Source organism: Cantharellus anzutake, assembly GCF_015039405.1.
Source record: "Cantharellus anzutake strain C23 chromosome Unknown EI90scaffold_279, whole genome shotgun sequence".
In the NCBI taxonomy this organism is placed as follows: domain Eukaryota; kingdom Fungi; phylum Basidiomycota; class Agaricomycetes; order Cantharellales; family Hydnaceae; genus Cantharellus; species Cantharellus anzutake.
Window position 1 is genome coordinate 17,820 of NW_024067229.1, and position 22,144 is coordinate 39,963.

General features: G+C 50.1%; 2 protein-coding genes across 2 annotated transcripts; one reads left to right on the forward strand and one right to left on the reverse strand.

The window, feature by feature from the left end:
- Positions 1-433: 433 nt before the first annotated feature.
- EI90DRAFT_3024489 (uncharacterized protein) lies at positions 434-2,532 on the reverse strand (the record flags this gene model as incomplete). The annotated part of the gene is made up of 7 exons (XM_039057896.1): positions 434-684; positions 907-949; positions 1,301-1,535; positions 1,604-1,769; positions 1,834-2,019; positions 2,102-2,368; positions 2,442-2,532. The coding sequence occupies 7 exons, from the start codon at positions 2,530-2,532 to the stop codon at positions 434-436; spliced, it is 1,239 nt and encodes a 412-aa protein (XP_038907615.1).
- Positions 2,533-8,178: 5,646 nt separating this feature from the next.
- On the forward strand, positions 8,179-8,697 carry EI90DRAFT_3024490 (uncharacterized protein; the record flags this gene model as incomplete). Its single annotated transcript, XM_039057897.1, has 1 exon — positions 8,179-8,697. One exon carries the CDS (start codon positions 8,179-8,181, stop codon positions 8,695-8,697), a length of 519 nt encoding a protein of 172 aa, XP_038907616.1.
- Between the last annotated feature and the right edge of the window lie 13,447 nt (positions 8,698-22,144).

Genomic DNA, 22,144 nt, shown 5'->3' on the forward strand with positions numbered 1-22,144 from the left:
AATGCTGACATGTGCTGACATGTTACATCCCGTCAGAACGTGCTGGGATAGGTCTCGCTTTGTGGCAACATTTTTTGGAGCAAGAGCAGAGCTTCTGAGCTTGTAGAGTATTGCCAGCTACACTATATACTGTAGATTTATGATCGATCTGTGGAACTGGACGTATGTGGAAGAATGGTTGGGCCAACGTTGTACTACCTTGGTTATGTTACCTACTAAGATGTGGCTTCATAATGAAGTTGAGGAATAGGCCCTTTGCGTCTTGGTGGCACTAATGATGAAATGGACGGATTGTCTAGGTAGGTCGCCTTTATTCGTTCGAGTCGTGCTGGTGGTAACCTCCGATCGACTCCAGCAATCGTTTCTCAAACTACGGATGCATCCTCGGGGATGGCCCAACAGATGTATACCAGTTGAAATACAGAGTAAGCTGTTAATGACTAACTTGAGTGATCGGTGGTGAAGATGCAGACCAGATCCGGATTCGTGTTGTCACGCGGTCCTTAGGGACTTTGAAGTTCCTAGCATTATTGTAAAGGGTCGGTATTGGTTGTGCGAACATGGTGGGGTCCGGGGCACTGCGGCCTGTGGGTGGTGACGTTCCGAGGAATGTTACTTGTTGATCGTGTTGCTTTGCTATGGGCAAGCTTGATATCCACCTTGCCCATCTGCGATCGGTAGGTACTACGTAGGCAGGGCTCCGTTGATGAGTCATCGGCTGTTACACACGAACGAGGAAAAGCTGGAATGACTGGCGATCGAGACAATGGGATCGAGAATAGATGGGGGGAAGATTCTACCCTTGATGATATTGTCACTCCAATCGCCAATGACCCAACATCGCCTCAAGAGGTACAACGGGTGACCGGCAGGCCACCAGTAAGGGAATGCCCACCTTATACGTACAGGTGATCTCGCGTGACACTATCGTTCTTTTTGTTGTCGGTCCCTGGAGCCGTACAAATCAATATAGTTGATGCAATTCGCACGCGGTCTTCTTGGTCTTCGCGACTTAATCCGTTTTGACCGTGAAAATTCATCCTTTGGGATTACATCCTCAGATGACCCTGCTAAAGTTAGCCACCACTTCAAATAGGCCGGAACACATCTTCCGGGCGCACGTTCACGACATGGTCTCTACACATACATTGGCGCCGAGAAAGGCCAAAAGAAAAAGAGTATGGTCATGCCATCTCTCTGCAGTCTTACAATATTGCTCGATATCATCATAGCTTGAATCCCACCTATGCAATCATCAGTCACCACTCACAACGTCATACGTTATCGCATCATAACGTACCTCCTTCAAAGTCTCCCCAACAGTCTGACGTTTGAAATACTTCTCGCCAGGGTTCAACAATTCGTTATGGTTGTCCGAATAATCGGTAAGGCCATCGGCAGCGAGTAACCTTCCAAGGCCGCCGATGGAGGGTCCGGCGGCGAAATCTTGCACAAGTTGTTCTTTAGGAATGACGTTCTTGATGAGTTCTCTTCCCAGGACTTGCTCGAGCTCTGCGGTGTATTCATCCCAGGATCTAAAGGAAAAGCCAACAGGGTGTTGGGAAATGTTATTCATCTACCAAATGAGCACCGTTCATCGTACCTATTATCGTCCCAAACGCGAACCTTATCTGGGAACTTCGCCGGGTCCTGAGCAGCGAGAATGACGGCTTGGAGTGCATACTGCACAATGTGCTTTTTGGCAGTGAAGACAGCCTTATTCTTGCCGGAATCGGGTATGTGCACCGTGTTCGGCGCAGTGAACCATCCTGATCGTAGGCGTGAGCCACATTTAGTCCTTCGATCCTCTGGCAAATGTTGGCTCATACGTACCAGAGATAGGCAAGAGGATTATATCGGAGAACACCCCGACGACGAAGACGACTGTTTTAAGCCCGGCTTTTCTGGCTTCTTCGACATGTTCAGTCTTTGCGTCGAGAGGCGGGAAGGGGTATGGGCTGACATCCAAGTCGGTGCCCCATTCTGATGGGAAGTACACCTTTACTTTGGCCGCGGCGGCTGGGTGAGACACGTGTGACGAGTGAGGTGAACAAACTATAGTGTTTCCATGAAATGATGAGAGGGATTGATCGAAACTTACCTGCTTGAACCAAACTCTTTTGAGCGGCCTCCGTTGATTTGCTTGCCCCCAAGGCGCTTACAAGGACATCGACACCCTCTAATGCACTCTCCAACGATGCAGGAGATGCATAATCAACTTGTACGATGGTCACTTTATCCGATGCAGCAGACTTGAGTTCGTCCTTTGGGGTCGAGCTCGTCAGGATCTTGAACGCGGCGAACTGACCCTCGTTAGCGGCCTTGGCGAAAACTGGAACTATGGATTTCCCGAGGTACCCAGTCGAACCTAGCAAGCGATGTCACATACATTGCAAGCTCATCTCAACAAGGACTATGGTCCGCGGGGATGAGGGCCTCACCAACTAGCGCAACGACTGGCTTGACGCTCGTGCTGCTTGCGCCGCTGCTCGCACCGTCATTCGCACCTTTCCCTCCTAGGTGCTTGCGCATCGATGAACGTAGTTTCTGAAAGAACGGAATTTTGAACGATGAAGAGTCGATGATGAAGAATTTCTGAGGATGGCGGCGTGCAAACAAAGGTGCGATAATACCGATACAGCTATATATAATGCTGAGGGTGCATGTCGAGTGATTCTATAAGGCCCAACTGAACACCTTGATGAATAATCCGGCTTCGAGAAGCTAGAGGCCGGCTTGTGACGAGAGACCGCGACCCGTGTTCTTTGGCTCTTCCGTAGCGGACCCCTGCAAATTTTCGCTCCACTTAATTCTAAATACCCCTGATATAGACTTCACAATGGGAGGAAGATATCACCCATGCAGCTTTTTCTAAATCGCGGTGTTTTACTTGCTAAATAGGTTCGATTGGGGAAAGCATGGTTGATTGGCCGAGCTTGCGAGGCTTTTGTTACACTACAGCAGGAGACAGAAAAATCTGCCGGTTGCAATTCGAACGGGTAAGTGGGGCAGGTCAATCATCTGCCTAAAGAAGTTGGCAAGATCGTGGCCTCACAAAAGGGGTTTCCTTATTTGGATGAACAGCTCAACGCTGGGTCCCCACCCTTGGCAATGATGGTGATAGTTGCCACCCTAGAATAAGTTAAATGGCAATGACGTTGAGTGTTGTTGTAAGTGGGTTATAAGTTGAGTTTGCGAGTTATCTCGCGATAGTCAGAAGGACTAGAGTGCATGCGTTGCACGTGTCCCCTGCACAGCTCTGAAAACATTTTCATTGGTACATGGAAGACAAAAATAAGGGAGTAGAGAGGAGGGAAACAAAGCAAGAAACTCTGCAAAACTGCAAAAGATATCATTCTCCACACCCCATACTGAGACACCAATGACGAATGACATACAGAATTTTTTGGTTGAAGGGAAAGAGTACCTCATAATTGTCGGAAAAAATACAAATCTGTATCAATACATTATAACTCAATGCAACACAATACAACGGCCAAAACGGATCGGTGGCAATGCAAGTCTTGCATTGATTACTTGATGTTGCAACAGCCACCCAGCATTGCAACAGGATCATTGAGTTTACAGCAAGGTGCAAAACAAACGGCGCAACAGATTTGGATGAATGGTCGATCAGGTCATGTGATCGATCCTATTTAGGAAACTGCAAGTCGATCATCATTTATTTTCTGCCATTTGTGGATAATCACATGATTATCACATGACCTGCACGGACATTCATCCAAATTGGGCGCGTCGATTTTTTTGCACCTTGCTGTAAATGCATTGCAACATGACCACAGGGCAATAGCCCAAAAGAAATGTAGATATTCTACTCCTTCAGGGATTCGAACAGACAACCCTACATACTAGGGGGTATGAATACCTATTACACATACCTATTATATTGAAATGGCAATACAGTCTATAGTAACACAGCACAATCCTACCACTCAGCCAGCGAGCCCAGGCATATGAGGTAGACCCTTGGGTTTTATATGAATGTCTATTCAATGATCAAGTACCCCAATGAAGTGCCTATAATTCTATTGTAGTGGAGTCATCTGAACTATTATTATATTGCTCCTGACTCATTATCTGTGCACATTGCTGGCTGCTGTCCAGAGGGGTGTCAAGACTGTTTCCCATGGTCTAGCCACACTTTACATAGCTGGATAGCCCCATTGAATAGCTTCCAGAATATAATTGACCAATAAATTATGCGAAATTGGCTGTCCAACTCACTGTCCATGCACAATGCTGGCCACACTGTCCAGAGGGGTGTCAGGACTGTTTCCTACAGTGTCCATGCACTTTACACCAATGGATAGCCCATCTGAATAGCTTCCAAAATATATAATTTGGGACTAAATTGACAAGTAAATTATTGAGAAAAATGCAAAATACTTTTTCAGATGTGAGTCTTTGGGATAACTCAATGTCTGTGCTCATGCTGACCACTGTCTAAAGGGGTGTCAGGACTGTTTCCCACACACTTTACATCGATGAATAGCCCATTTGAATAGCTATAATTTGGGACTAGTAAATTATTGAGAAAAGTACATTCTGGACTGCAAGTGAGCTGCTGAAGTGCCATATTTGGAACATCGCATTTACAGCAGACTGTCATGGCCATGCATTCTGGCCCATTAGCCGCCCATCCTGATGCCACCTGAGCCCATTCCCACTACACGAGCATGAGTGCAAGCCCTGACCTCAGCCCTATCCTCCCTGAGGACTCTGTTAGAGATTGGCGGATTCAGACGACTCCGGAGTGGAATCGGAGACTTAGCGTGGAGGGACCTTGGCCTCAGCGACTCAAGCGGAGCGCTGTGCCATTGCTGTTTGTCCATTTGGTCCTTAATTTCACAGTAGGTGAGCAGGAAGTCTCTAGGGGGCATTTCAGGTTGATTTCAGACTGAACCCACAAGTATGTACAAGTGCCGATATATATAATGGAAGGGGCAAAAGCACAAGGAAACAAAGGGGAACCGAATCGGAACAAAGATGTCTGAACGGGGACAAAGGGAAGAAGGAGCGGAGCGGTACCGAAAGGTCATAAGGAAGGACCTGTGATACGTCCGAAAGGAGGTAGGGAGGGCAAGGCCCAGAGGGGCAGGAGGATGAGGAGAAGTGGGGATGATGACTACTGGCTAGAATGGGAAGAAGCAGTAGTCCAAATAGGGATGAGGGGTAAATGTGAGAGATACATTACAAGTGGCGAAAGTGCCGAAGGCAATCCGCGAAGCTCGGGGGTTGTGGAGCTTACGGGGGTTACGGAAGCGGGGTTGAAAGTCCGAGGGATATTGGCAATGATGTTTACGTAGTATGAGGTCACCAATGCAATGGACTAAGACCGAGGTGGAGTCAAAGTCCGAGGTCGGGACTATGACGGAGGCTCGGAGCGAAGATACGATCAGCATCCGAGTAGGAAGTACAGGACAGCAGCGGAAGGTCGTAACTTGGCGGAAGGGTGGCGGAGGAGTACCAGAGGGAGGAGAGAGGGGAAAGGTAAGGGGGAATGAGTGGCGGAGAGGAGGGTTGTCAGGTCCGAAGGTGAGTATCGGAGCGGACGGGGGAAGCGTAGGAGGATTATGGGAGGGTGGAGGCGTTGCAGAGGGGGAGTGGAGTAGGAGGAGGAGGAGTAGAGGTGGCATGGGGGGTAAGGAGGAGGTGTGTTGCCAAGACTGAAGGTGAGTATCGGAATGGCAGCGGTAGGTTATGACTCCGGAGGTGAAGAGGGTGGAGGTCCAGAAGTCAGGTCGGGGTCGGGTATGCATGGATATGACAGACTCCCTGCACACTCCCCTGCTTGCCCAAGGCTCCCCTGCACCTGGCCGACTCCCCCACAGCCACACCAACCTTCCTGCCCCAAGTCCGCCTCCGGCACTGTGCCCAGTGCGACTCCTCTACCCTGCCCACTTGGCCCCTACAGGGCCGCTACCATTCCCGTGCCCGACTCCGGCCCAACTCCGAGTCCAGCGCTGCTACGATACCATCACCGCTATCGTGGCCCTATGCTCCTTCCTTTATTTATCTGTTATTGTTTGTTTTGACCTTCGGTCATTGCCAGCCACTGTGCAGCCAACCCCGCTCTTTGTCCCCTTTTGCTTCCAGACCCTTCGGCCTTCGGCCCAGGTCCGTTTCCATTCATTCCTTCTCCATATATATATACTCTATGTTACTTTATTGTACCTTAGCTCTAATATCGATTTGACCATGACCTCTTAAGTCCTGACCCCAACAAGGCAACCCCAGTGAGTCCGAAATGAGGGCCAAGAGACAGCTAGGGGGCACAGCACTCCCTTTAGAGTTGCTGAGGCCAAATGCCCTACCCCTGGGCCTTGTTTGTGGCATCACGGCCATCGCGGCCTATAGCGGCCTGCAACGGCGACCCTCGGTGCTGACCCTGGACCAGTGTCTAACACAGACCTTCCCCTCAGAACTAATGGAATAATTGTTGGATAATCTAAATATACAATGAGTAGAAATAAAGAGCAAGTAACTGAAGCAATAAGTAATGCATGAGAACTGAGGGAAAATGAAACTAATTCAAATGTTTGAATATAGTATGTGGCCATCATGGATAAGTCCGAAATAGCCAAAATAAGAAAGAGAAGCGTGACTTGTTCTCACAAGTCACATGGCCTAACCAAGTAATTTGGTCAGCCCAAACCTTCCAGCAATGTCTGGAAGGGTCGCACTAGTGCCTAAAGGCACTATATGCGCTGCCCTCCAACAAGGACTCTTGTCTGAGTCTGACTGTAAGGACTTGCAATGTGTACCCACACATTGTCTGTCCTTTCCATACTTCACATCAAGCATGACTGCAGTCACGCTTCAGTAACATAAACAACCTGTATAATATTAAGCCGCATTACATCATGTTACAGGAATGGGTTCCGGGGAACCCAACCTGAGCCGTTCAGCTCACTAATGGAGGTGGCTGTGTAGCCATCGGAGGGAGAGCGGAGTAGGATGAGTGTATGGAAGTACAACCTGTGTGTCGGCCAATGGTAACTTGGCGCTCCTGGGAGCGTACCAGTAGCGAGTATGGTGTGGGCTCCTTGAGGGAGCCACCTGGCTGTCTGCTAACGGGGACTTGGCGCTCCTGGGAGCATGCCGGTAACAGGTGTGCTGGGAGTGTTTGGCTAGTGGTGACTTGGCGCTCAATGGAGCGTACCGGTAGTGAGGGATACTGGGACTCCCAAAGGGAGTCACCCAGATGGTGGCTATCAGTGACTTGGCACTCATGGGAGCGTACCGGTAGCAGGAGTTGTTGGGGAAAGCGGGCTGGTGGACCAGTGCATGGTAGTGGGTGACCGTGGGAAGTGGGACCTGCGGGTGCGTGGCCAGGCATCCTGGAGCTGCCTGGACTGTATCCTTCTCCTGAGGAGGTGGGATAGGCTACAGTTCCTGATAGGGAACTTCTGGTTGGATGGGAGTAACCACTCAACCACCCAGTGGACTGGTGGGAGTGGGCAGCAGGAGGTTGGGCGCGGGAATGCCCTCCTCGCTGCGGTTTTGTCATGGAGAGGAGGAATAGGGAGGTGGACATGGTTCCAGGGTTACAGGTTGAGTTTACAGTGGTGACACAATGGTGAGGATGTTACAATTTGCGGTACAAGGTTTGTGGGTTATGTATTCGATAATGAGAAAACATTTTTCGGCATCTGCCTTACACATCATATGACTTCTAACTGTCTAATATAAAAGTCATAATGGTCAAGGGAAGTCCCTTGAAACTCAACAAATCCCCCAGCCAGCACCAAAACCCAGTGGGAAAGCTTGGCATGGGGTTTGATGGAGAAGTAAAATGGGGAAGGTCCTGGGTCCATCTGCTTGCAACCATGGACCATAAGATTCTAGCCTATATCTATAACACATCATGTAAATACACATATATAAGATGCGTGGGTAGGAGGAAAGGCTCCTCAGCCTTTACTCCCCCATTAACAATATAGCTCATTAAAGCGTATTTGTGTGATGGACCGGGAGTGTGAGGCGCTTATAACCACACACTTACACTTTTTTGCGCTTGGTAAGTTAATCCAGTTAACCCTGCGCTTGTTCCTGATTTGATCAACATTGCAAAGCATGTTGATCTAATCTTCACCCAGACCCTCTTCCCTGATGAGTTCTTGAGGGGCAGCTGGATTGTCTTCTTATTGAAAGAAGATGAAGACTGCACAGAAATCTGCACGAGAACTCGATCCCATTGTAGACGTTGGTGAGGCTGATGCCGCACCAATTGACCCCGATCTGATTGGGAGCCCTAATGCACCTCCAGACAAGCTAGACTTGTTGGGAGTGGTGGCTGATACAGAAGCCCCAGCTGCGATCGCTGCCGATCTGGACAACACGCCGATTGACACAGAGACTCAGTCAGCGGCGAGAGGCACAGGCCCTTCAGCACCTGTGCCCCTACTTCCAACCATGAGTGGTGAGCCGACAGGGACTAATAATCCCCCTGTTGACAAAGCAATGATGAAGGGAGACCTACTGCTCTCCATTGTTGCACCACGAGAAGATGTGCCATGGAGGGAATGCATCCAGATGTTTGTGAGTTTTGAAAAGGGGCTCGAAAGTCAATTCAACACCATTTTGGAAAGGTTAGACGTGCTCGAGGGATGTCAGGAGCTTTGCCCCGAAGAAGCCCCCAACCCATTGAACCTGACAAATTGGAAGAGACTCTGAAGGTTCCTGAAGGACCTTCGGAGCCTGTATCAACTGTGCCCAGATGAACCCTAGATCCAACTAGGGCATCTAAACAGATGTTGCGTGACCAAGGGACTTTTCCCATGGTCATGATGACTCAGAATCTGCATGATGACAATGGCCTACCCAAGTTTGTCCACGTCCCAGGTTCAGGGGACCCTGGAATATGGATGGCCACTATATACCCTGACCCGGAAAGTGAGGAATTGTCACGGCCATGCATTCCGGCCTGTTAGCCACCTGTCCCGATGCTGCCCGAGCCCGTTACCGCTATGCGAGCATGAGCGCGAGCCCCAACCTCAGCCCTATCCTCCCTGAGGACTCCCTGCTCACTTCCCCACTTGCCCCTAGGCTCCCCTACACTTGGCCGACTCCCCCGCTGCTGCACCAACCTCCCCACCCTGAGTCCGCCTCTGGCACCGTGCCCAGTGTGACTCCCCTACCCCGCCCACTTGGCCCCTACAGGGCCGCTATCATCCCCGTGCCCGACTCTGGCCCAACTCCGAGTCCAGCACCACTACGATACCATCGCCGCTATCGCGGCCCTATGCTCTTTCCTTTATTTATCTGTTATTGTTTGTTTTGACCCTCGGTCATTGCCGGCCACTATGCGGCCAACCCCGCTCCTTATCCTTGTTTGCTTCCGGACCCTTCGGCCCGGATCCGCTTCCATTCATTTCTTCCTCCTATATATATCCTGTATACTACATTATAGTACTTTAGCTCTAATATCGATGTGACCACAACCCCTAAGTCCTGACCCCAGCAAGGCAACCCCAGTGAGTCTGAAATGAGGGCCAAGAGACAGCTAGGGGGCACAGCACTCCCTTTAGAGTTGCTGAGGCCGAATGCCCTACCCTCGGGCCTTGTTCACGGCATCACAGCCATCACGGCCTATAGCGGCCCGCAACGGTGACCCTCGGTGCCGACCCTGGACCAGTGTCTAACAGGAATCCACCTCGTCACCAGTGCAGATACCTTCCCATTTGAAAGAGAAGTGGGTGAACAAGGATTGTAACAAACCTGATCACTTTCTCGAGTGTTAGACACTGGTCCGGGGTCGGCACCGAAGGTCGCCGATGCGGGCCGCTATAGGCCGCGATGGCTGCGATGCCTTAGACAAGGCCCGAGGGTAGGGCATTTGGCCTCAGCGACTCTAAAGGAGCGCTGTGCCCCCTAGTTGTCTCTTGGCCCTCATTTCGGACTTACTGGGGTTGCCTTGTTGGGGTCAGGACTTAGGGGTCGTGGTCACATCGATATTAGAGCTAAAGTACTATAATGTAGTATACAGGATATATATAGGAGGAAGAAATGAATAGAAGCGGACCCGGGCCGAAGGCCGAAGGGTCCGGAAGCAAACAAGGGTAAGGAGTGGGGTTGGCCGCATAGCGGCCGGCAATGACCGAGGGTCAAAACAAACAATAACAGATAAATAAAGGAAAGAGCGTAGGGCCGCGATAGCGGCGATGGTATCATAGTGGCGCTGGACTCGGAGTTGGGCCAGAGTCGGGTGCGGGGATGATAGCGGCCCTGTAGGGGCCAAGTGGGTGGGGTAGGGGAGTCGCGCTGGGCATGGTGCCGGAGGCGGACTCAGGGTGGGAAGGTTGGCATGGCTGTGGGGAGTCGGCCAGGTGCAGGGGAGCCTAGGGGCAAGCGGGGGAGTGAGCAGGGAGTCCTCAGGGAGGATAGGGCTGAGGTTGGGGCTCGTGCTCACGCTCGCATAGCGGGAACGGGCTCGGGTGGCATCGGGATGGGCGGCTAACGGGCTGGAATGCACGGCCGTGACATCGAGCCATGGAATCGACCTCCTGATGATGAGGCCAACAGGAGTGAGGGTCTACAGAAGACCATCACTGAAATGTTGGGGCAGGCGGTCATGACAGTTGTGGAACAACTGAACATGTCTCGTTTAAACTCTCGAGAACCACCTGTGGTTTTCGTTAGTTCATCAGATTCTGATAATGCAGATGTTGAGGCAGGATTGCCTTGTATATCTCGTTGTGGAACCGGTTTGGCCATTGTGGTCAACCAGCGAGGTGAAATCAAGAGGAAGCAAAGACACCTCTTTGCTACTCCTGCACCGAGTGAAGCATCCAAGGAATATAGGATGCAAGTAGATGACAATGCAGCATATGTCTATATGCTGCACGGTCTTGAATCAGAACGCCAAGGCCATGCTTGAGAACTGCAGAGTAGGTTAAATACCTATGGGTGGTTCAGGGTGCAAGTGTCTCCTGGTGGTGGTGACAGTGATGTGGCCACCTTCTTTGGCCTTAATTGGCCTAGTAAACAACACGAACGAGAGCAGGAGCTGAGACAAGAAGTCTTGACTCCCCAGCCTACCATTCGTTGTATGCCGGGTCCTCAGGTTGAGGCCCTGATAAACCTAATTTCTCCTGTGAAAAGAGAGCTCAGCAACAATCTGAACCCTCTTTGGGCGACGAGCTCAACTGTTCTGAGAATGGCAAGTGCCACCAACCTGAATGATGGGTTCATCGAAACTACTCTTAGGTCCTATTCTAGGGACCCTAACAGTATGACCCCTGGAGACCCGGAGGGCTTCATGGGCAATCTTGTAAGAAGGGTATCAAACCTTGTAAAGGCTTGTATCCTAACACTCCCAGCTGACGTAAAACCAGAGTTACTGAAAAAGAACTCTGTGCCATTCCCCACCACTTTGTGGTCTGGGGAAAACAATCTCGAAAAATTCAAGAACTGGCTGGTGGAGCTCACTTCCTGGATGTCAGGAAATGGGTGGAAAGGCACGAGCTATAACGAGCTTCATATAGATGCTCTAGCTTGCACCTTAGACGGTGACCCCAAACAAACTGTGCTTCATGATATGAAGCAAGGTTTTGAGGAGGGGTCGACCCCTACCTTCATTCAGCTGTTAAACAAGCTGATGTTAACATATGTGAAGAGATCGGCAGCAGTTCCTGCCACCAAACTCTTCAAAACCCTTGCATATGATTCCTCCAAAGGAATCAAGCACTTCTATACTCAACTTCTCCAAGCATTGGAGAAGATGATAACTCGCCCTGACCAGGCGAGTTTCAATGAGCATTTCTTGAATGCTCTTCCTTTGTACATGAAGGAAGAGCTAGTAATGCGTGACCAAATTTCGGTTGATTTCTCATCCAAAGATGACCTTTGGACTGCAGTATTACATGTAGACCACACATATGATTCCATGCATGCCATCAATGCGTATAGGGGAGGACTGACATCCTCCAAATTTACAAATCCCTCAAAAATGAAATCGAGTGGCTCTCACAGCGCTGCCCCTTCAACGAAAGGGGTGGCAACCTCCACTTCAAAGGTAACTACGACATGTAGTTTCCCTCCATCTGTAGCCTATAGTGCTAAGAAAACACAGGTGGTGACAAAACCCTTAGTGGCTTCGTTGTCAAGAACTCAGACTGAGGTGCCTACTGAGGTGCCTCCTCCAAATAATAACCGATATGCTTTGAATACCGGATCTTCCAGTTATCAATGTCGTTCCTCAAAGGATGCAAAGGGTAACCCACTTTGCTACAAATGTGGCAAAATCGGGTATTTGTTCCAATGCCCAAATCACCCACCTAGGGCCAAAATTTTCGCTCTGGGGATTGATGAGGACATGAATGATGACACCCCAGTAACAGAAGCTGGGGTGGAAGAAGAAGAGCCATCTGGGGAGTCCCCAGATGACCCAGCAGCTGCTATTGACAAAGGGGATGACTGCCTTGTTGATGATCCATATGAACACCCTGATCCTCAGGATGAGTTAGAAAGTGAGCCTGAAGGTGAGGTCACCTTTGGGCATGTGGGTCTATGAGGGATGACATTCATGGACCCATCCGAGGACAATTATGCCCTAAAACTCGCTTCGGCTCAGAGAGTGGAGAAACTCCTGAGCGAAGAAGAAATTTATGCTGAACTGGTTGATGAACCCGTTCATCAATTCAAGACTGAGGGCCAGTTACCCCCTCGCAAGCAGGAAACTGAAATGGTTCCTGCTAAAATTTCAAAGAAAAACCCGCCCATGTTTGACATGAAGTTTAGACTATCGTGAGAGGTGGGTAAATACCCTATGGATTGGAGTGCGGACTTGCACCGCACTCTGACTGGTCTCGTTGAAATCAATGGGACCAGAGCATTCACCCTGTTTGATAGTGGAGCAGAGACAGATGCACTGTCCCCTGACTTTGTCAGGGCATGCCACATCCCTCTGCTGGAGCTACCAAACCCTTTGGTACTCCAAATGGGGACCAAAGGGAGTCGTTCCTGCATTTACTATGGAACAAATGTTGACCTGAAGATATTAGGTCAGAATAAGAAGCACTATTTCGATGTTGTGAACATTGAAAGGTACGACGCTATATTGGGCGCTCCATGGTTGAACACAAATAAGGTGATGCTTGACTTTGGCAAGCAGCTCAGGGTGGTTGGACTGGATTGCTCAGACATCCGGAAAGTTATAATGCTCGAGACCCAGTCAATCAATGGATTGTGTCAGGTGAGCCAGTCATGTCCTAGGATGATAGCGCAAGAGCCATCCAATGATGTGACATAGTGTCAGGGGACGACTCCCAGGTCCCCATGACCCTCCCCTATGGTCCACAGCCTGTGGTGTAACCAGCCCTGTCCAGGGCACAACTCTACTGTGGGTAAGAAGATGAGAAGGAAGCTAACTTCTCATCTTCCCACAGTGGCCACCATATCAGGAAAACTTCCGGGGATACCCGGAAGTCACATGAAGGAGTAGGAACCGGGCCCGGAGCATGCAGTGCGCAGAGCGTGCATGCATGTGGGAAGTGCAGCGGGTGGAAGTGGGTCGGATGTGGGTCCGGGTCCGGGCTAGTCGGGTGTGTGCCCTGACACATAGCATGTCATCAGAGTAACCTCACCAGTGGCGAATCGGATGGGCAGATTGACAGCTTGGGTGATCATGGAGTTCATAGTACCATCAAACAAATGGAGTTGCAGAGGCATGACAGGATATGTGGAGATGTGGTGTTTATTGACAAAGGATGTATCTACAAATGTGTCAGAAGATCCTGAGTCAATAAGAGTGGGAAAGTTTCCAGATGGAAGTGAAGAAGGAAAAGACATATTTTTACGGGGTTCAGACCCCGGAAGAAGGAAACAGAGCAGAGCCAGGAGCATTCTCCCTTGAAGCAGAAAGCAGGTCAGAGCCGGGAGCACACTCCCTTGAAGTTGGAAATCGACCACCATCAGAACAAGGAGAAAAAGAGATTGGAACAGAAAGATAATGAAGAGTGGATAGTCCAGATGTGTTCAAGTGCAGGACTCTAGACGTACGAGGAGGGTCAGCATGACCAACCAGTCATATGGGGCCTGGAGGGTCACTATCTAGTTTTTTTCCTCATCCAAATCCACCACAGAATCTGCGACATCCTCAGCCTGGGCTGCCCTAGCTTTGGCTGCATGGGAGGAGGACTTAGGACACTCTTTGGCCACATGCCCAGAGCGCCCACAGAAGAGGCAGAGGTTGTTCTCAAAGCGACACTGGCATTCTTCTTTGGTGAGCTTGCCACTCTTGTCAAGCTTTGAGGACAGATCAGAGTCGGGTTGCTTTCCCTTGGACTTTTTAGGGTCCTTGGTAGAGCGATCAGCAGAGGTGGAAGGGTCGGACGTGGAGTCAGGAGGATTGGAGGACTTAGAGTACTTTGGGTTCTTGCCTGATTTCGCGTTCTGCTTGGAGGAGTCAGGTGAGGTAGCTTGATCTCTTGGATGGTGTGACAACTTGCCCTTGTGCTCCCAATATCGTCCATCAATATCTTGGGCAAGAGAGCACATGTCATGCAGCGAGTGTGGCTTACCGTAACGAGTGATCTCATCCTTGATCCTATCTGGCAACCCATTGTAGAAATGGTGCCTCAAGGCAACATCCCGTATTTGGGTAACTGTGAAGCATTGCGATTAAACTCGACAACATACTTGGCGATTCTGTGATTATCCGACATGGTCAGGGTACTTAGACAACGTTCAGCATCACCAAATGGGTCGTGCAGGCTGAAGTTCTCTTCGAGTTCTTGGACGAAGAGTTCATAGTCGTCCATCCAGCATAGATGGCAATGTGGGTTACCGTGAAGAAGTTCAGGCTCAAACCAACTCAGAGCAATCCCCTTGAGGAATGACATGGCATAGGTGACTTTGGTATGCTCATTGACAAACACTTGGGGGCAGTTCTGGAAGTTGAGTTCACACTGAACAAGGAAGGTATGGAGTTTCTGAGGGTCAGTACTGTCAAATTGGTCAGGCTCACGAAGCTTTGTCCTATGGCTGGGGTCTGGAGGTTGACGAGTGGCAGTGGTTGAGCAGGCCAGGGCGGCAATAGCATCTGTCAACTGGGCCAACACATGGCTACCGGGGTCATCTGGCAGCTGATCCTCAGGCGGATCATCACCACCATCATCACCACCACCACCATCACCATCACCACCACCATTACCACGGTTGGGTGGGGCATCTGGCAGGTCTAGAGGATTAGCAGGATCAGGACGTGGAGTAGGGTTACGAGAGGCTTTGGGGTCATAGTCATCAGCTTGGCTGTCCGGATCAACATCTCTCTCAACAGCAGCCACCTCATCATGGTCTTGGAATATGGAACGACGAAATCGATGGGAGGGTGCAGGAGTGGAGGAGGAGGTAGGGTCATCACGGTCAGCCATAAAGCTTTGGAATGGTGGATGTTCAGAAGGGTCTAGATTGTGTCTGCACAGAAGTTCTTCAAGCGTACCGAGACCTGGAAGCCTAGAAGAACCAGGTTCAGTGCGCATCTGTGAATGGGTCTGATAAGCTCTAGACATAGTTCAGTGAAACAATGATAGAGCAAGGAAAGAACGTAAGAGCGATTTGAGTTCGTATATACTGTCAGGAACGTGTCTGACTGTCAGGGCACACCCCACCTGACCCCGCGCCACACCGCCCTACTCTGCTTCCCCGCTATCACCCTTTGTCTCTTCTTTCCCCTTTTCCTTCTTTCTTTCTATTTCCTTCTATGGTCGACTTCCCTTTCTCTATGTATTACTAACACACCTAACCCCGCTCCCCCGATCGCCATGCCTGCCGCATGCATTCCCGCTCACAGAGCGGCACACCTCCGGGATCTCCCACGGAGATACCCAGGGGAGTGCGGCTGTGTGTGGGGATGACGTGGCTCCTCCCACGTGACCCTGACCGCATGTATATAATAGCACCTGGGGTGGGAACAGAAGAAGCAGCCTTCTTCTCAACTTCCCACTTCAGCCTAAGTGGTCAGGGATGCTCACCCCGCGACGGGATCACCGCTACGCACAGCCGCTATCCGTCCCACCGAGTCCCGCATGCAGGGACCTCACCGCTTTCGGAGCTGTCCCTGACACTGACGTGTATCCAGGTGACCCACAAGGCACATGAAGTCATCCAGGCTCGTAAGGTCGGAGGGGTGGGACTTTAGCTTCAGTGACTCAGGTGGAGCACTGCACTTTGTTCTTATGTTGGTGTCCCAATTTCAGACAGAAGCCTTATGATGAGGAGAGGGGGAATCCAAGTTGATATACAAACTGAGGTACATCCGGTGTAACCTACATGCATTATAAACACAAGTAACTAAATAGGACCGGCCCGGAAGGAGTGGCAGATCAAGTGCGATATTAATGAATGAAGAAAGAAACAAATAGTTAATATCGGCAAACTTGGTCAACAAAAGGCAAGCAAGGAACAAAAGGAGGAACAATAGTCCACCAGCGGACAAAAGAGAAAAGGCCATCCAGCTGTCTAGCAAGCTGTCTGGCTGGCAAGTGGACAACAATGAAGCGGGAAACCTAGGTTGGAAGGTACGCGCATGGGGGAGGAAGTGCAGATGAGGGTGATGGGTGGATGGATGATGATGATAGCAGGTGGGACAGGCCAAGTGGCACTAGGATGCATTGACAGAAGTGACGGATATGTCAGGTTGTGACAACTCCCCTGCATTTCAGACCTCCTTGATGCACCTAGCCGTGCCACAGTCTATACCAGACTCGACCTCCGGCATGCTTACCACCTGGTTCGCATTGCAGCAGGTGACGAATGGAAGACTTCCTTCCACATGTGCTATGGTTCTTACGAGTGGCTCATCATGCCATTCGGTCTCACGAATGCACCTGCGGCCTTCCAGCAATTCGTCAACACGATCTTTGCCGACCTCTTGGACGTTTCTGTGGTAGTCTACCTAGACGACATCCTTACCTACTCGGAAGACATGGCTTCACATCAGGAGCATGTCCAAGAAGTTCTTAGGAGACTCTGCAAACATGGCCTATATGCCAATCCGAAGAAATGCAAATTTCATATGGACACTACAGAATATCTCGGATACTGTCTTTCTCCCTCCGGACTCACCATGTCCATCGAGAAGGTTAAAGCCGTCCAAGATTGGCCCAAGCCCTGTAAAGTCAAGAATGTCCAGTCCTTCCTTGGCTTCGCTAACTTCTATTGGCATTTCATCCACCAATACTCCGACATTGTGGTCCCCTTGACATGCCTTATGTGTAAAGGAGCCCCCTGGTTATTCTCTGATGACTGTTGCTCTGCTTTCAACACCTTGAAAGAAGCTTTCACTTCTGCTCCTATCCTGACACATTGGGTACCCAACGCCCCCCTCATTGTAGAAACCGATGCCTCTGATTATGCTGTAACAGGTCAATCGCCTTGACTCGAGACAGAGAAGAGGGGGAGGGTTGTAGTGTGTGTGGGTGTGGTTCATGGAGCCTGGTTTTGGTCCTGGGGTGCTACCGAGTCTACAAAAACCTCAAACAAACACTCACCTATGTCTCTCTTGGATGTCAAGGCTGAGTATTATGATGAGAGGGGTCTTAGACGTGAGCAACTAGCTCAAGGGGGGCGTTAGAGTCGTGGATGGCATCTTTGCCACTTGGATGCAACTTCTGCTTGTCCCTTCATGGGTCTATTCAGTACTAACTTGTTATGTACAAGCTGTTATCTAGTTTATATATGTTTTAAATGGAATGAATGGCATGGGGGAATGTAAACGGGCCGTTAGGCAACCGTAAATGATGAATATCTAATTGGGAACAAGAAACAATAAAAGAAATATGAATGAATGGGGAATATATGATAACGGGCCCAAAATGGGAATTGTGAAAGTTATCTCTGCAACACTTCCCCACAGCGCCTGCCTATCCTCCCGTCAGCAACCTCCTCGTCTCCAGCCTTCCAATGAGCCCTTATTCATCCCATTTGGTGCAGTAGTTCTTGAGATGTGGCCATTGACAGGTGCTGTCAAGACCATGTGAGAGTCTACTCCATGCTGAACCATCTGGGTATGGGATTGCCATTCTGGGAAATGCTCCGGGGGTGAAGAAGGATGGTAGAGCATCACTATCGGGTAGAAAAACGGCTGGGTTGTATGTGTGGTTATGGAGATCTGGAGAGGGGGTGAAATTGGCAGCGTGGTTGGGCATGGGAATTTTGCTTGGGGTTGTCGGGAATGATGGGGAAAATATGGAAAAATAAAGAGTGAGTGTCAGGAGTGTTGGATAGTGATAGAATGAGCATTGGGAGCGTCAGCAGGTATGTAGTGGGTGTTTGTGGCCCAATTCCGCAGAATCTGACTTTTTGCGGTACACGGAGTTGTCCCCACAACAACATGATCTCCGGAATCCTGTCCATCCGTTGTGATGATGGAGAGATTCACCCCGTTGCTTTCTGCTCTAGAACACTCTCAGTGCTGGAGCTCAATTATGACACCCATGATAAGGAACTGCTTGCCATTCACGATGCGTTCCAATTGTGGCATCACTACCTTGAAGGTTCAGGAACTCCAATCGACGTCGTCACTGACCACAAGAACCTTGAGTATTTTTCCACCACCAAACTCTTGACCTGGCAGCAAGCCCGCTGGTCAGAGTTCCTCTCCCAGTTCCACATGACTGTCCGATTCCGTCCCGGAAGACTCGGAGTAAAACCAGATGTGTTGACTAGACACTGGGACATCTATCCCAAAGAAGGGGATATGGACTACGCTTGCATCAATCTGCAGAACTTCTGACCAGTCTTCACTTCAGAGCAGCTCACTGCATCCTTATGAGCCACATTCCTAGCTGCCACAGTAATCCGAGCAGCTGTACTCGTCAACACAGAGGCTCTCCATCAAGACATTCTAGCCTCCCTCTCCTCTGATACCACAATCTCTTCTCATCTCGCTTCCCCCAACCTCCCCAATTCCCACTGGTCCATTGATGCCGAAGGCCTGTTAAGGCTGGACAACTGCATCTACGTTCCGGATTCCTGTCATATCCATACAATCCCGACCTCCGCTCCAGGCTCCCGGAACTCCGAACTCCGACTTCCGGAGCCCTACTTCCCTTCCATCACCTTCTCCTTGCCGACTCCCAAGAGGTTATCCCACCTCCGGCTCAGACACCACCTTCGGTCCGACTCCGGAACATTCCGGGTCCGACCCCAACCTCGACACCTTCCAGACGAGTACGCAAGACCTATGCTCCCGACTCCGGAATCCCGTTCGCATCTCCGTCTCCAGAACCTCCGGTCTTAGCTCCGACCTTGGACTTTGACCCCACCTCAGCTTATACCCATTGTATTGGTTAGCTCATTCCATTTAATTATGTTTGCCAATATTCCGGAGTTTAACTTCCGAGTTCGGACTTTCCGGACTTATGTCGGACCTTGCAACTATTGCATTGCTCCATTCAATTCCGCTATTCTCCCTCATTCCTATTTGGGCTGCTGCTTTCTATTCAGTCAGCTGGCCATTCCCCACTCCCATCCTTCCTCCTTCCTCCTTGGGCCTTGGGCCTTCACTCCTCCTTTGGGAAACACCATTGAGTCAAACCCTTGACCCTCGGTGTTGCCCCTCCTTTCAGCTCCCTTTGTCTCCTTTCAGAGTACCCTTGCTCCTTTTGATTCCGGACCCCTCCTTATATACAATGTACATAGTAACTTGTAACCTCAGTCCAAAATCAACCTGAAATGCCCCCAAGAGACTTTCCCTCTGCTAGATCCGAAATTAGGGACCCCCAGGACAACCAGCAATGGCACAGCACTCCACCTGAGTTGCTGAGGCCGAGTCCTTCCATGCTAAGTCTCCAATTCCACTCCGGAGTCGTCCGAATCTGCCCATTCTAACAATTCCAATGATCTTCATCTCCGTGTTTTGCGAGACAAACATGACCACCAACTTTCCAGACACTTCGGTCAAAACCAGACTCTGGATCTAGTACGTCGTGATTATACCTGGCTGGTGTTGTGGGGACAACTCCGTGTACCGCAAAAAGTCGGATTCTGCGGAATTTGGTCACTAACATGCAGTACATATCCGCTGACGCTCCCGATACTCATTCTATCACTATCCAACACTCCATACACTCACTCCATATTTTTCCTTATTTTCCCCATCATTCCCGACAGCCCCAAGCCAAATTCCCACGCCCAACCACGCCGCCAATTTCACCCCCTCTCCACATCTCAAGAACCACTGCACCAAATGGGATGAATAAGGACTCGTTGGAAAGCTGGAGACGAGGAGATTGCTGACGGGAGGATAGGCGGGTGCTGTGGCGAACTGTTGCGGAGTTAATCTTCACAATTCCCATTTCGGACCCGTTGTCACATTTTCCCCATTCACTCATATTTCTTTTATTGTTTCTTTGTTCCCAATTGGATATTCATCATTTACGGTTGCCTAACGGCCCGTTTACATTCCCCCAGTCCATTCATTCCATTTCCAACATATATAAACTAGATAACAACTTGTACATAACAAGTAAGTATTGAATAGACCCGTGAAGGGACAAGCAGAAGTTGCATCCAAGTGGCAAAGACGCCATCCACGACCCTAACGCCCCCATTGAGCTAGTTGATAACGTCTAAGACCCCTCTCATCATACTACTCAGCCTTGACGTCCAAGAGAGACGTAGGTGAGTGTTTGTTTGAGGTTTTTGCAGACCCAGTAGCACCCACGGACCAAAACCCGGCCCAACGAACCACACCCGCGCACACTACCACCCTCCCCCTTCTCTCTGTCTCGAGTCTAGGCGATAGACCCGTTACAAAACTGGTGGTCCTTACAGGGGAGGGATTTCAGCAGTGTTTGCGCCTCTCCAATTTCCCCAACTTCCATACCCGCTCCAAAACCTCGCGTAGACGGACGTAGCGCTCGTACGCGCAGTTAGAAGAACTTTTATTCGATTACAACCCAAGTTACTACAGTACACGCCACATGTCTCACACATCTCATGCCGTTCCCGCCGCCGCCCCAGCCAGTAACCCCATCCCTACAATCCACACAGCTACAATCGTTCATATGCCTGGCCCACGCTCCAGAGAGGCCCCCAGGTTCAAAGGCACGAAGCTGAAGACATTCTTGCACGATTTTGAGCTTCTGACAGCAGCTGCACATCTTCCGGACCGCCGAAAATGCGACTCTCTTGTGTCCTACTGTACGGACAAAGAAGCCACGTTTATCCGGACTCTTGACAGCTACAATGACAAGAATTGGAACGCGCTGAAGAGTGATCTGTTTGATTTTTACTCAGATGGGGAAGAAGATCGTACATATCGCCCCAAAGACCTCCGAAAGTTTGTCAGGAAAGAACGGGAGATCAAGCATCGGAAAGACTTCGAAGATTACCACCGCCAATTTCAAGTCATCGCCAAGTCCCTCGAGCAAAGAAGTGCACTCAACAGCGATGATAAAGACGATAATTTCTACCAAGGGCTCAAGCCCACCAAGTTCCGCCAACAAGTTAGACAAGAACTCAAGCTGCACAACCGGTGGACGGATTTGACTCGTGCACCACCCATGGATCACGTCGTAGCAACAGCCAAAGGGCTCCTCCAGTATGATTTGTATGAGTCCGAGGACGACTTGGACTCAGCAAGCCAGTATTCTGCCGAAGATTCCTTATACAGCAGCGATAGTGAGGATTTCGACGATGAGAGATCCAATCCAGAAGTGGAAGCTGCATACTCATTGCGTCGCAGACCAGCTAAGATGCTCAGGAGGAACACGCTGAAGAGATCCCAGTACAGAGCCACCAAAGCCGCTGACGACCACAGGATCGCCGAAACTCAGCCAGACATCGATCTGAACAGCCAGGATGCAGCCCACAGAGCTACCCACCTTACTGACGAACTATATTTCCCCCGATTCCCTGAGAGCCGATGTTTTATGCGTGGCAGCATAGGTCACCTCATTAAAGATTGCGCTGAAACGAAAGCCTTCCCCGCAGCTGGTGTACTTAGTGAAGTCCAGAGGACTCTATCAAACCAAGAGTCCAGCTCCGCTAGTCTACAATATGGATCTGCCTCATCCGAATCGGACTACAACTCAGACACTAGCGAGCCTGTCTATGCAAGTGAAGTTTTCCGCTTGGAGTCAGCAACATGTGAAGTCTCCGACTCAGATCGGTGTCC